This window comes from Salmo salar, chromosome ssa09 (assembly GCF_905237065.1).
Source record: "Salmo salar chromosome ssa09, Ssal_v3.1, whole genome shotgun sequence".
NCBI lineage: Eukaryota > Metazoa > Chordata > Actinopteri > Salmoniformes > Salmonidae > Salmo > Salmo salar.
In genome coordinates this window covers 73,754,277-73,768,927 of record NC_059450.1, presented here as the reverse complement: position 1 = coordinate 73,768,927, position 14,651 = coordinate 73,754,277, and the positions used below count along the sequence as shown (strand labels likewise).

General features: G+C 45.5%; 1 protein-coding gene across 1 annotated transcript in view; it reads left to right on the top strand.

The window, feature by feature from the left end:
* LOC106611857 (protein diaphanous homolog 1) overlaps nucleotides 1-14,651 on the top strand; it is a 198,665-nt gene that overhangs the window by 37,244 nt on the left and 146,770 nt on the right. Inside the window, 8 exon segments of the mRNA XM_045724002.1 lie at nucleotides 5,445-5,471; nucleotides 6,756-6,896; nucleotides 9,108-9,209; nucleotides 9,321-9,535; nucleotides 9,669-9,872; nucleotides 9,991-10,207; nucleotides 10,324-10,442; nucleotides 10,997-11,113. Coding sequence (XP_045579958.1) covers nucleotides 5,445-5,471; nucleotides 6,756-6,896; nucleotides 9,108-9,209; nucleotides 9,321-9,535; nucleotides 9,669-9,872; nucleotides 9,991-10,207; nucleotides 10,324-10,442; nucleotides 10,997-11,113 — 1,142 coding nt within the window.

Sequence of the window (14,651 nt, the reverse complement as noted above, 5' to 3'; positions counted from 1 at the left end):
AATGACAAGCACATACCAGCAATCCTTACATCGTAGTGCAGCAGGACAGATTGGTTTAATCAATATAACACATTCAGAAATTGATTTATAGCCATTCATCTAAAATAATTCATTGATTTAATATACATATTTTTTTAACCAAAACACTTTCTGTGATTAATATGAGATGAAAGGCTAGTTCCTAACACGCTACCCAAACTGGACGTGTTGCGTGCGCGAGCATTGCAAAGTAAATGTATACATACATGTTATTCAGGCATTGCACCCACACTGCTGGCGCGCGCCAACGAGCGTCTGCGTCGCCAAGCTCTAAAATGGAATTTGCTTTTATTTGTGACGCCGAACGCGATGCAAGTCCTGCCTCTCCCATCTCCTCAATGATTGTAGAAGCATAAACCCACGTGGGTGATTGAAAGATGAACTGAGGTCCACAATTCAGTCGGTGGTGTTAATGTACCTTAAAGTTGGTTGCCAACCGCCATATAAAGTCCAAAGAAGAAGCCTGGAGGAGGAGAGATGACTAGAAACAATTCAGTTGACCGTTTTATTTGTGGATTAATTGTCGGAGTAGAGGACCTTGTGCATTTCAGGTAAAATAACCACCCAATGTTTATATCCCAGGACAAATTAGCTAGCAACAGCAAGCTAGCTAGCTAAATTGCCATAAATGTTTAATGCTTTTCGACCTGTCCCCAAATGAATATAATTGGTTGAGTTTGTTTTGATATTTCAACCTGCGTGTTGTGTTTGATGTGGGGACAATATCAATGTGTGCATGATGGTGGACGTCCGGTTTGGTTCTGGTGTAATTAGATGAGGAGCCGAGCCAGAGCTCTGTGTGACTTTCACAACGGTAGGGGCAGATGTTTACACTTTTAGACAATCTGCTTATTTTCTCCAACTCTAAACATACACAAATGTATTTTACAGTTATAAGGAAGGTGAAATGTTGTAGTTAGTGGCTTTATAATTAGATTATTCTCTACCTGGAAAGCATATGTCATTTCAAGCGTTATTCGTCCAGTTTTGTTGAATAGGAACTATGTCATAAAGCATTAATTTTCATATCATATTTGTACTGTGTACTTGAGCTTGTTTCCTCAAAAGGGACTACACCTCAGCAATTTGACTATTTTTAGAAGAAAGGTGAGATTTGAACCTTTTCTTGGAGTATGCAGCATTATTAATTATTGTTTACGGTCGTCATGATAAATAATTCCTTTAGAGGATTACATAGATTACATGTAGCTACATTTAAAAGTTAAGTCATGGAAAAGTCATACAATTCCATCTGTCAAGATGTGTATGAACCCTGTAAGAAATCGCAGACATGGAGACAGAGGGCACCAGCTAATGTCAGCCCAATACCGTAGAAACACAAGGTTACAGACACACAACACAGGGTCATTCCTATTCAGTCTAGCTGCAGACAGCCATTTAGTTCTATGTTGAGGGTTATAGTCTTTGGCCTCAGCCGTCCCAGCCAATCTCAATGTGAGAGAGAAAGTCATCAACAAAAGACTCCCCTGTCACTCTGGCCCAGGTCCAATCAGCTGGGTGGCTCAGGAGAGAGGGAGAGACTGGGAAGATGTTGAGATGGTGTGCGGTAAGGACACACTCCATGTTGGGATTTAGGCTAACTGTTTTTATCTGACTATTGACTAATGAGCAGTTCTCTCAAATTGAATGTGTGTGGAATCCATAAAATATTCACAACAGCTCACACCAGTCCCGTGTGTGTGTCCGTCCGACCTTGTCTGCATACCATTGAGAGAGAGAGAGAATGGGTAGGCTAATGTAACCTTTTTCTGTTAAGAGAGAGCTGATCACTGAAACCTGTGAAAGAAACTAAAGTGAGAGCAAGAGTGCTTGGACGAGTGAAAGATGTGTGTGTGTGTGTGTGTTCCTCTAAGTTTCTTCTCCAGAAGGATGACTATAAAACCGTGGAGGAAGGTTGTGATGGTCTGTGTGTGTGTGTGTGTGTGTGTGTGTGTGTGTGTGTGTGTGTGTGTGTGTGTGTGTGTGTGTTCCTCTGTAAGTGTCTTCTCCAGAAGGATGACTATAAAACCATGGAGGAGGGTTGTGATGGTGTGTGTTCTGTGTGTGTGTGTGTGTGTTCTGTGACCACTGACCCCCAGTCTCTGGCTGGTTGCTAATTGGCTCCAGATGCTGGGGCATATGTGGGATGTATGTTACTGTACTTGGACTTTTGCTGTGAACCAGGACTAAAATAATTGGTCTCTGGGATAATAAAGATATGTTTGATAGAATGTTTGGAAGTACAGTTAGAGATCGTGCATCTCATTTGTGGCCTATTCCAACGGAGTATTAGGCCTACCATATAGGTGCTGATGTCTTGACAAATGCATCCGTAGGAAGTGAGCAACTTTTCTTTTGTCCTTTTTTTGGGGGGGGTAGATTATGGTAGATTATGACTACCATCAATGTAATTACATGCATCATTTCAATCTCCCATGTGTGTGTGTGTGTGTGTGTGTGTGTGTGTGTGTGTGTGTGTGTGTGTGTGTGTGTGTGTGTGTGTGTGTGTGTATATGAGAGAGATTTATTTTTATATATACACACAGTACCAGTCAAAACATTGGACACACCTACTCATTCAAGGGTTTTTCTTTATTGTTACTATTTTCTACATTGTAGAATAATAGTGAAGACATCAACACTATGAAATAGCACATGGAATCATGTATTAACCAAAAATGTGTTAAACAAATCAAAATATATTTTATATGTGAGATTCTTAAAAGTAGCCTACCTTTGCCTTGATGACAGCTTTGCACGCTCTTGGCATTCTCTAAAACAGCTTCACCTGGAATCCTTTTCCAACGGTCTTGGAGGAGTTCCCACATACACTGAGCACTTGTTGGCTGTTTTTCCTTCACTCTGCGGTCCAACTCATCTCAAACCATCTCAATTGAGTTGTCGGGTGATTGTGGAGACCAGGTCATGTGATGCAGCACTCCATCACTCTCCTTCTTGGTCAAATAGCCCTTACACAGCCTGGAGGTGTGTTGTGTCATTGTCCTGTTGAAAAACAAATGATAGTCCCACTAAGCACAAACCAGATAGGATGGCGTAACGCTGCAGAATGCTGTGGTAGCCATGCTGGTTAAGTGTGCCTTGAATTCTAAATACCAGCAAAGTAACCCCACACCATCACACCTCCTCCATGCTTCACGGTGGGAACCACACATGCAGAGATCATCCTTCCACCTACTCTTCGTCTCACAAAGACACAGTGGTTGGAACCAAAAATCTCTAATTTGGACTCATCAGAACAAAGGACAGATTTCCACCAGTCTAATGTTCATTGCTCGTGTTTCTTGGCCCAATCAAGTCGCTTCTTATTGGTGGTCCTTTAATAGTGGTTTCTTTGCAGCAATTTCACCAATGCCTGATTCACGCAGTCTCCTCTGAACAGTAGATGTTGAGATGTGTCTGTTACTTGAACTCTGTGAAGCATTTATTTGGGCTGCAATTTCTGAGGCTGGTAACTCTAATGAACTTATCCTCTGCAGCAGAGGTAACTCTGGGTCTTCCTTTCCTGTGGCGGTCCTCATGAGAGCCAGTTTCATCATAGTGCTTGATGGTTTTTGCGACTGCACTTGAAGAAACTTTCAAAGTTCTTGAAATGTTCTGTATTGACAGACCTTCATTTCTTAAAGTAACGATGGACTGTCATTTCTCTATGCTTATTTGAGCTGTTCTGGACATAATATGGACTTGGTATTTTACCAAATAGGGCTATCTTCTGTATACCAACCCTACCTTGTCACAACACAACTGATTGGCTCAAACACATTAAGAAGGAAAGAAATTCCACAAATTTAACTTTTATCAAAGCACACCTGTGAATTGAAATGCATTCCAGGTGACTACCTCATGAAGCTGGTTTAGAGTGTGCAAAGCTGTCACCAAGGCAAAGAGTGGTTACTTTGAAGAATCTCAAATATATTAAATATATTTTTATCTTTTTACCACTTTTTTGGTTACTACATGATTCCATATGTGTTACTTCATAGTTTTGATGTCTTCACTTTTATTCTACAATGTAAAAATAAAGAAAAACCCTTGAATGAGTAGGTGTGTCCAAACTTTTATATAAACACACACCACACGCACTGAAACATTTCTGTAACATTGAAGGGCCCCAATAACATAGTGGCCTTCGTCATTCTTAAATGGAAGAAGTTTGGAACCACTAAGACTCTTCCTAGAGCTGGTCGCCCGGGCTAACTGAGCAATCGGGGGAGAAAGGCCTTGGTCAGGGAGGTGACCAAGAACCTGATATGGTAGTGGCCAGACAGAAGCCACTCCTCAGTAAAAGGCACATGACAGCCCGCTTGGAGTTTGTCAAAAGGCACCTAAAGACTCCCAGACCATGAGAAACAAGATTCTCTGCTCTGATGAAACCAATATTGAACTCTTTTGCCTGAATGCCAAGTGTCACGTCTGGAGGAAACCTGGCACCATCCCAATGGTGGTGGCAGCATCATGCTGTGGGGATCTTCTTCAGGGACTGGGAGACTAGTCAGGATCGAGGGAAAGATGAATGGCGCAAAGTAGAGAGAGAGACCCTTGATGAAAACCTGCTCAGGACCTCAGACTGGGGCGAAGGTTCACCTACCAACAGGACAAAGATCCTAAGCACACAGCTAAGACAACGCAGGAGTGGCTTCGGGACAAGTCTCTGTATACAGTATATTTTACAAGTGTCATTTAAAAAAATAAAATTGTCCCATTCTTCAGCTACCCTCAACCCCTCTCATTTATTTCTGAAGACGATCCAGTTTTGATTTCTATTTAACATATATTTTTCAACTGTGCTCGAAGTGAGCAACTTTCCCAAAAGCTTTCTCTTTTCTGTAATCTTCAGCACCCCCTGGTGTTGGACAGTGGTAATACGTGAGATGCTGCCATCACCAGGACATTAATTGGGGTAGCCTGACACCTTGTGCCAAAAATGTGCAAGTGAAAATGTATTGTGATTCTGCCTTAAACCTGTCTAAAAATCTGGAATCTTACAATATCAATCCCAGCCTGTTAGAAAGTTTCAGATGATCCATAACTTGATACCAGAGCATCTAGTGAGCTAATCTAGATATCCATGTTCTATATTGATCCAGCGTGATGTGTAACAGTCAGTGTTTACTGAAGTGATCTTGTAGAGTGATCATGATCTATCTGTAGCCTACATTCCCCTCTGTGCTCCTGTGATCAATGCTTAATAATGACCTCTGTAGAGATGATCCTGCCTGATCCTAATTTATCCTTTCATCTCTCCCACTCCCTCCTGTTTTCTTCCCTTCTATCTCCCCGTCTACATCATTGTCCCTCTCTTTTCTCCTGTTTGATCTCCCCATTTCTTTCTCCTCCTATCTGTCTTTCCCTCATTCTCCCATCCTCCCCCCCTCCCCTCTGTACAGAATATCAAACGGCTGTTTCCCGATGAGGTAGGTTGTGTGGATGAGGTAGGTTGTGAGGATGAGGTAGGTTGTGTGGATGAGGTAGGTTGTGTGGATGAGGTAGGTTGTGTGGATGAGGTAGGTTGTGTGGATGAGGTAGGTTGTGTGGATGAGGTAGGTTGTGTGGATGAGGTAGGTTGTGTGGATGAGGTAGGTTGTGTGGATGAGGTAGGTTGTGTGGATGAGGTAGGTTGTGTGGATGAGGTAGGTTGTGTGGATGAGGTAGGTTGTGTGGATGAGGTAGGTTGTGAGGATGAGGTAGGTTGTGAGGATGAGGTAGGTTGTGAGGATGAGGTAGGTTGTGTGCGATCCTTCATTATCTCAGTGATCTGACTGTCTTGGTTGCATCTCACCTCACCCTACCCTGTAGCCCACCTCTAACCCCCTGCCCCTCCAACACTAACATCCCATAATAACACAGCCGTGTAGCTGTCTGTGTGCTAATCACCCTGGTTGGTTCAACACATGTTGGACAGCATGTGTTACCTACCTGTCTGCCTCCCTGGCTCCCCTCAGTGGTCTGTCTAAGGCACTGCATCTCAGTGCAGGAGGCGTCACTACAGTCCCTGGTTCCAATCCAGGCGGGTTTTTGGGAGTCCCATAGGGTGGCGCACAATTGACCCAGCGTTTTCCGGGGTAGGCCATCATTGTAAATAAGAATTTGTTCTTTTAACTGACCTGCCTAGTTAAATTAAGGTTGGGTCTGGGGGGAGGGGTTACTAAAATATTATTTTGTAATTGGGTATAATTAGCTCTGTTGCAAATAGCTTGCCAGCTACCTTTGTCTGTGAAAAGAGCATGTCCCTAACCTTAATGGGTTGTCATCCATTGTGCAGCTACTAACAAGTGCTCTGGTGTCCCTGCGCTGTTATCTTGACACTGTCAGCAGCTATACAGGCAATAAGTAGTGTTATACTCTACAATAAGTAGTGTTATACTCTACAATAAGTAGTGTTATACTCTGTACAATAAGTAGTGTTATACTCTGTACAATAAGTAGTGTTATACTCTACAATAAGTAGTGTTCTACTCTGTACACTAGAATGAGATGAAGGAGGATCCACACATGAATGGATCTCAGCTCCAGCCAAGGTGTTTCAGAGTGATATTCAGTCGTCCATGATGTCTGAACGCCCACTGGAGTCTGATGCCCAATCCCAAATCAACTCTGACCTTGCACTGACCTTTCCAATCCAAGGGGTCGGATTGATCTGGAATAACCCCAATATGACCCTGCGTGACCTCTGACCCCTGGCATTTGACCCCCTGCAGTTGGAGCGTTTCACCAGCATGAGGATGAAGAAGGACAAGGAGAAGCCTCATGCGCCTGCCCACTACGAGGTGCCTGCCCAGGAGACCGTGCTGCACGACCATCCTGACGAATACGTTCTGGAACTCTTCGAACAGATGCTGGTGAGAGAGGGTTAAACACAGAGATACTGACTTTGTAGAGGGTTAAACACAGAGATACTGACTTTGTAGAGGGTTAAACACAGAGATACTGACTTTGTAGAGGGTTAAACACAGAGATACTGACTTTGTAGAGGGTTAAACACAGAGATACTGACTTTGTAGAGGGTTAAACACAGAGATACTGACTTTGTAGAGGGTTAAACACAGAGATACTGACTTTGTAGAGGGTTAAACACAGAGATACTGACTTTGTAGAGGCTGGTGAGAGAGGGTTAAGCACAGAGATACTGACTTTGTAGAGGGTTAAACACAGAGATACTGACTTTGTAGAGGCTGGTGAGAGAGGGTTAAACACAGAGATACTGACTTTGTAGAGGCTGGTGAGAGAGGGTTAAACACAGAGATACTGACTTTGTAGAGGCTGGTGAGAGAGGGTTAAACACAGAGATACTGACTTTGTAGAGGCTGGTGAGAGAGGGTTAAACACAGAGATACTGACTTTGTAGAGGCTGGTGAGAGAGAGGGTTAAACACAGAGATACTGACTTTGTAGAGGCTGGTGAGAGAGGGTTAAACACAGAGATACTGACTTTGTAGAGGCTGGTGAGAGAGGGTTAAACACAGAGATACTGACTTTGTAGAGGCTGGTGAGAGAGAGGGTTAAACACAGAGATACTGACTTTGTAGAGGGTTAAACACAGAGATACTGACTTTGTAGAGGCTGGTGAGAGAGAGGGTTAAACACAGAGATACTGACTTTGTAGAGGCTGGAGAGAGAGGGTTAAACACAGAGATACTGACTTTGTAGAGGCTGGTGAGAGAGAGGGTTAAACACAGAGATACTGACTTTGTAGAGGCTGGTGAGAGAGGGTTAAACACAGAGATACTGACTTTGTAGAGGCTGGTGAGAGAGGGTTAAACACAGAGATACTGACTTTGTAGAGGGTTAAACACAGAGATACTGACTTTGTAGAGGCTGGTGAGAGAGGGTTAAACACAGAGATACTGACTTTGTAGAGGGTTAAACACAGAGATACTGACTTTGTAGAGGGTTAAACACAGAGATACTGACTTTGTAGAGGGTTAAACACAGAGATACTGACTTTGTAGAGGGTTAAACACAGAGATACTGACTTTGTAGAGGCTGGTGAGAGAGGGTTAAACAGAGATACTGACTTTGTAGAGGGTTAAACACAGAGATACTGACTTTGTAGAGGGTTAAACACAGAGATACTGACTTTGTAGAGGCTGGTGAGAGAGGGTTAAACACAGAGATACTGACTTTGTAGAGGCTGGTGAGAGAGAGGGTTAAACACAGAGATACTAACCTTTTAGAGGCTGGTCAGTGAGGGCGTTAAACACAGAGATACTGACTTTGTAGAGGCTGGTGAGAGAGGGTTAAACACAGAGATACTGACTTTGTAGAGGCTGGTGAGAGAGAGGGTTAAACACAGAGATACTAACCTTTTAGAGGCTGGTCAGTGAGAGCGTTAAACACAGAGATACTGACTTTGTAGAGGCTGGTGAGAGAGGGTTAAACACAGAGATACTGACTTTGTAGAGGGTTAAACACAGAGATACTGACTTTGTAGAGGGTTAAACACAGAGATACTGACTTTGTAGAGGGTTAAACACAGAGATACTGACTTTGTAGAGGCTGGTGAGAGAGGGTTAAACACAGAGATACTGACTTTGTAGAGGCTGGTGAGAGAGGGTTAAACACAGAGATACTGACTTTGTAGAGGCTGGTGAGAGAGAGGGTTAAACACAGAGATACTGACTTTGTAGAGGCTGGTGAGAGAGGGTTAAACACAGAGATACTGACTTTGTAGAGGCTGGTGAGAGAGAGGGTTAAACACAGAGATACTGACTTTGTAGAGACTGGTGAGAGAGAGGGTTAAACACAGAGATACTGACTTTGTAGAGGCTGGTGAGAGAGGGTTAAACACAGAGATACTGACCTTGTAGAGGCTGGTGAGAAAGAGGGTTAAACACAGAGATACTGACCTTGTAGAGGCTGGTGAGAGAGAGGGTTAAACACAGAGATACTGACTTTGTAGAGGCTGGTGAGAGAGAGGGTTAAACACAGAGATACTGACTTTGTAGAGACTGGTGAGAGAGAGAATGGATAAGGATGTGTATGAGTGTGTACTGAGTGTGTTTGAATTGTAGTCTGTTTTTGGATGCTCACTCTACGACCCACAAACCCCAGGTGGATATGAACTTGAATGACGAGAAGCAGCGGCCTCTGCGGGCGAAAGACATCTCCATCAAACGAGAGATGGTTTCTCAGTACCTCCACACATCGAAAGCTGTGAGTAACAAAAGTTGTGTTACTGGGATAACACCCGTATAGCAGTAGAGTTGTACAGCGGTAACTTGTCCTCTATGTATGCTCAGTGTACTAATACCACGGGTGTGATAGGGTCAGAGCCAGAAGGAGTGTTCCAGGTCAGCTGTGATGTACATCCAGGAACTAAGGATGGAGCCCAGAGACACACAGCTCCTGGGCTGTCTGGAGTCTCTCCGGGTCTCCCTCAACAACAACCCTGTCAGCTGGGTGCAGAACTTTGGAGACGAGGGCCTGGTTCTGCTGCTCAACATCATGAGGAGGATCCAGGAGGAGAAGGATGAGTACCCGTAAGAGATCAACACCCTCATGCCCCTTGAACCCGTTGCCTTCTGCAGTGGATTTGCTAGTCCCCTGTTTCGAATGTAAACCCTTGCCCATGCAGTAACACACCTTCATCTCTCCTGTCTTCCTGTCGTATAGGAATATGGGCGTGAAGTGTCAACACGAGATTGTGCGCTGTCTCAAAGCCTTCATGAACAACAAGTATGGTCTGAAGGCCATGTTGACGTCTGCTGAGGGCATCCCTCTGCTGGTCCGAGCCATCAACCCCAGAGTCCCTCACATGATGGTGGATGTGGTCAAACTGCTCTCAGCCATCTGCATCCTGGAACACCCTGACAACATGTACGTACGTACGTGTGTGTGTGTGTGTGTGTGTGTGTGTGTGTGTGTGTGTGTGTGTGTGTGTGTGTGTGTGTGTGTGAGAGAGTTTCTCTGTATTAATGTGTGTAACTCCCTGTAGTCATGAGCGTGTTCTTGAGGCCATCACTGAGGAGGCAGAGAAGCAGGACATTGAGAGGTTTCAGCCACTCCTCTCTGGTATGAACAAACCCAACATCGGCCTGAAGAATGGCTGTATGCAACTCATCAACGCTCTCATCAGTCGAGGAGAAGAGCTGGACTACAGGATCCACATCCGCTCAGAACTGCTGAGACTGGGCCTGCGAGACCTGCTGACGGTGAGACACACACACACACACTAACTCTCAAACTTATTCTGAACCATTCGAAACTCACGTTTACCTCGATGTTCAGAAGCGTGGTGATTTTTATTGGCCCTCCGTCTCTCCTGTAGGAGATTCGGACCATAGAGAATGAGGAGCTGAGGGTGCAGCTCAGTGTTTTTGACGACCAGGCTGAGGATGATTCTGAAGAACTCCAGGCCCGCCTCAACGACGTGCGCGTTGAGATGGAATATCCTTCCGCTTCAGAGAGGCTGAAATAGTCCCTCTATATGGGGCAGCTTGTTCAGGTGTCTCAGTGAGGAGTTTATAGTATGGCTGTATCAAATAGCACTCTGTTCCCTGTAATGTCCTGCTGTTTATCAGGGCCTTTAGTGCCCTATATAAGGAATAGGGTGCCTGAGGTTGGCCCCCTGTTACACAGGAAGTCACTGTCCTCTAACGTTCATTCCTAAGTTTCACCACTAGGTGGCTCCACATTTGATCACAGTTATAAACTAATAAAGAATGAACTATCATTTGATCAAAAACGTATTGTATCAAACTGTTAAACAGCTTTGAGCTCTTAATCTTTTACATGTGTATATTACTTCATGTACATTGATAACTGTACATATATCCTCCTCTGTGGCCCCTGCTCTGTGGCCCCTCCTCTCATTGAATGACATACCAGAAATAAGATGATAAAAGTTGTTGCACGAGGGGAAGTTGAGGCTGAATTATGTCTGTGTTCCATTGACCCCTCTGACCCCTCATGCGGTTGTTGTCCTTAACGTGTGGTCCTACTGACGTGATGGAGGTGTTCCAGGTCGTGATGAACACCGTCAAAGACTCCAAGGCTGAAACACACTTATTGTCTCTGATGCAGCACCTGCTGCTGATCCGCAACGACTACATGGTCAGGTAAGGGAATGGACGTCCACACACACACGAACCCGGAGCCGACAAGGTGAAAAATCTGTTCTTGTGCCCTTGAGCAAGGCACTTATTCCAAATTGCTCGAGGGACGCCAGCAAAATGGCTCTCTGGCAGTTTCCCCACTCTCCGATTTCCAATTCACACAAGTACACACACCAATAACCTTTACTTTGACCCTGGCCTTCTGTCTCTGCTCTACCACCATGTGACTCAGAATAGATGTTGTTATGACCTGGAGGCAACCTTTTGTCTGTCTGTCTGTCTGTCTGTCTGTCTGTCTGTCTGTCTGTCTGTCTGTCTGTCTGTCTGTCTGTCTGTCTGTCTGTCTGTCTGTCTGTCTGTCTGTCTGTCTGTCTGTCTCTTCTTGTTTTTTCAGTACATCATTTCAAAGCTGTGAAATGAATACATGCAAAAGACGCCATTTTAATAGAAGTGAGCAGCTTCACCTCTTATATCCAGAAATATACTCATTTCCCCCAGACAGACGTGTTTCATTTTGGAGCGAGGGTCGTGGAGGGGAGGGTCGTGGAGGGGAGGGTCGTGGAGGGGAGGGTCACACACAGTTTTCTTCCTTCTCTTATTGTCAGTGATCTTTATTGAAAGTTCAACTGATGCAGTTTCCTAGAATCACTCACACATACATAGATGTGAGTTTAGATATCAGTGTTTCTGCTCCAGTGCTCACGCCTCATCCCCCTCATCCCCCTCACCCTCCATCCCCCTCACCCTCCATCCCCCTCACCCTCTCATCGCCCTCACCGCCTCACCCTCTCACCCTCCATCCCCTCACCCTCTCACCCCCTCACTCTCTCACCCCCTCACCCTCCATCCCCCTCACCCTCCATCCCCCTCATCCCCCTCGCCCCTCATCCCCTCGCCCCTCATCCCCTCGCCCTCCATCCCCCTCGCCCTCCATCCCCTCGCCCTCCATCCCCTCACCCTCCATCCATCCCCTCGCCCTCCATCCATCCCCTCGCCCCTCATCTCCCTCGCCCTCCATCCCCCTCGCCCTCCATCCCCTCGCCCTCCATCCATCCCCCTCGCCCTCCATCCATCCCCTCACCCTCCATCCATCCCCCTCACCCACCCTCCATCCATCCATCCCCCTCACCCCCCATCCCCCTCCATCCCCCTCACCCTCCATCCATCCCCCTCACCCTCCATCCATCCCCCTCACCCTCCATCCATCCCCCTCACCCACCCTCCATCCATCCATCCCCTCACCCCCATCCCCCTCCATCCCCCTCACCCTCCATCCATCCCCCTCACCCTCCATCCATCCCCCTCACCCCTCATCCCCCTCGCCCTCTATCCCCTCGCCTCTATCCCCTCGCCCTCCATCCCCTCGCCTCCATCCCCTCGCCCTCCATCCATCCCCTCGCCCTCCATCCATCCCCTCGCCCTCCATCCATCCCCCTCGCCCTCCATCCATCCCCTCGCCCTCCATCCATCCCCCTCGCCCTCCATCCATCCCCCTCACCCTCCATCCACCCCCCGCACCCTCCATCCATCCCCCTCACCCTCCATCCATCCCCCTCACACTCCATCCTCCATCCCCCTCACCCCTCATGCCCCTCATGCCCCTCACCCCTCATGCCCCTCACCCCTCATGCCCCTCACCCCTCATGCCCCTCACCCCTCATGCCCCTCACCCCTCATGCCCCTCATCCCCCTCACCCTCGCCCTCCATCCCCCTCGCCCCTCATCCCCCTCGCCCTCCATCCCCCTCGCCCTCATCCCCCTCGCCCCTCATCCCCCTCGCCCCTCATCCCCCTCGCCCTCATCCACCTCACCCCTCATCCCCCTCACCCTCCACCTCTCTCAGCCTGGCTGTGTCCCTGTTCTCCCAACGTGGCAGTGTCTATGATTCTCTCTCCTGCTAACCTTTCTCTCAGCACGATGGAGCTGGACCATGATGGGAGAGAGGGATATTGTTTGGAAATGATTATAGAGCAAGAGACATGGTGGGGGGGACATAGAAATGAGTGGGAGAGAAAGCGATGTGTGTTGAGAGAGGCTGGGAACAGTCTGTCTGAACTGGGAATGACTAGAAGGTCAAACAGTGACTGAATCTGACACACACAGGCGGACGGACGGACGGACGGACAACAGACAGATGGTTAAACAAACAACAGGAACATATCAACTTAAGGGGTCTTCAGTCTGATGCATCTTCATGAAAATACCGCACACGAATCAAGCCTATCAGCAAGTTTGTGATTTTTAACTTTAAAAAAACAGACACTAGATGTCTCTCTCCCTCCACGGATGAATCTGAGTTAGAAAAAAAGAGACTGAAATGAAGGAGAGACTGGAGGAAGGCAGGGGGAGTGCTGGAGTTGGGGAATAAATCAACTTGTATTTTTGACTTGGGGAGCGTCACAGAATCAGACACCTCCTAAATGGAGTGTGTGGGTGAAACCAACTCCACACACATGTATATACATACACTATATATACATATACCCTGAGATGAAGACTATATATACATATACCCTGAGATGAAGACTATATATACCTATACTCTGAGATGAAGACTATATATACCTATACCCTGAGATTAAGACTATATATACCTATACCCTGAGATGAAGACTATATATACCTATACCCTGAGATGAAGACTATATATACCTATACCCTGAGATGAAGACTATATATACATATACCCTGAGATGAAGACTATATATACCTATACTCTGAGATGAAGACTATATATACCTATACCCTGAGATGAAGACTATATATACCTATACCCTGAGATGAAGACTATATATACCTATACCCTGAGATGAAGACTATATATACCTATACCCTGAGGTGAAGACTATATATACATATACCCTGAGATGAAGACTATATATACCTATACCCTGAGATGAAGACTATATATACCTATACCCTGAGATGAAGACTATATATACCTATACTCTGAGATGAAGACTATATATACCTATACCCTGAGATGAAGACTATATATACCTATACCCTGAGATGAAGACTATATATACCTATACCCTGAGATGAAGACTATATATACCTATACCCTGAGATGAAGACTATATATACCTATACTCTGAGATGAAGACTATATATACCTATACTCTGAGATGAAGACTATATATACCTATACCCTGAGATGAAGACTATATATACCTATACCCTGAGATGAAGACTATATATACCTATACCCTGAGATGAAGACTATATATACATATACCCTGAGATGAAGACTATATATACCTATACTCTGAGATGAAGACTATATATACCTATACCCTGAGATTAAGACTATATATACACCTATACCCTGAGATGAAGACTATATATACCTATACTCTGAGATGAAGACTATATATACCTATACCCTGAGATGAAGACTATATATACCTATACCCTGAGATGAAGACTATATATACCTATACCCTGAGATGAAGACTATATATACCTATACTCTGAGATGAAGACTATATATACCTATACTCTGAGATGAAGACTATATATACCTATACCCTGAGATGAA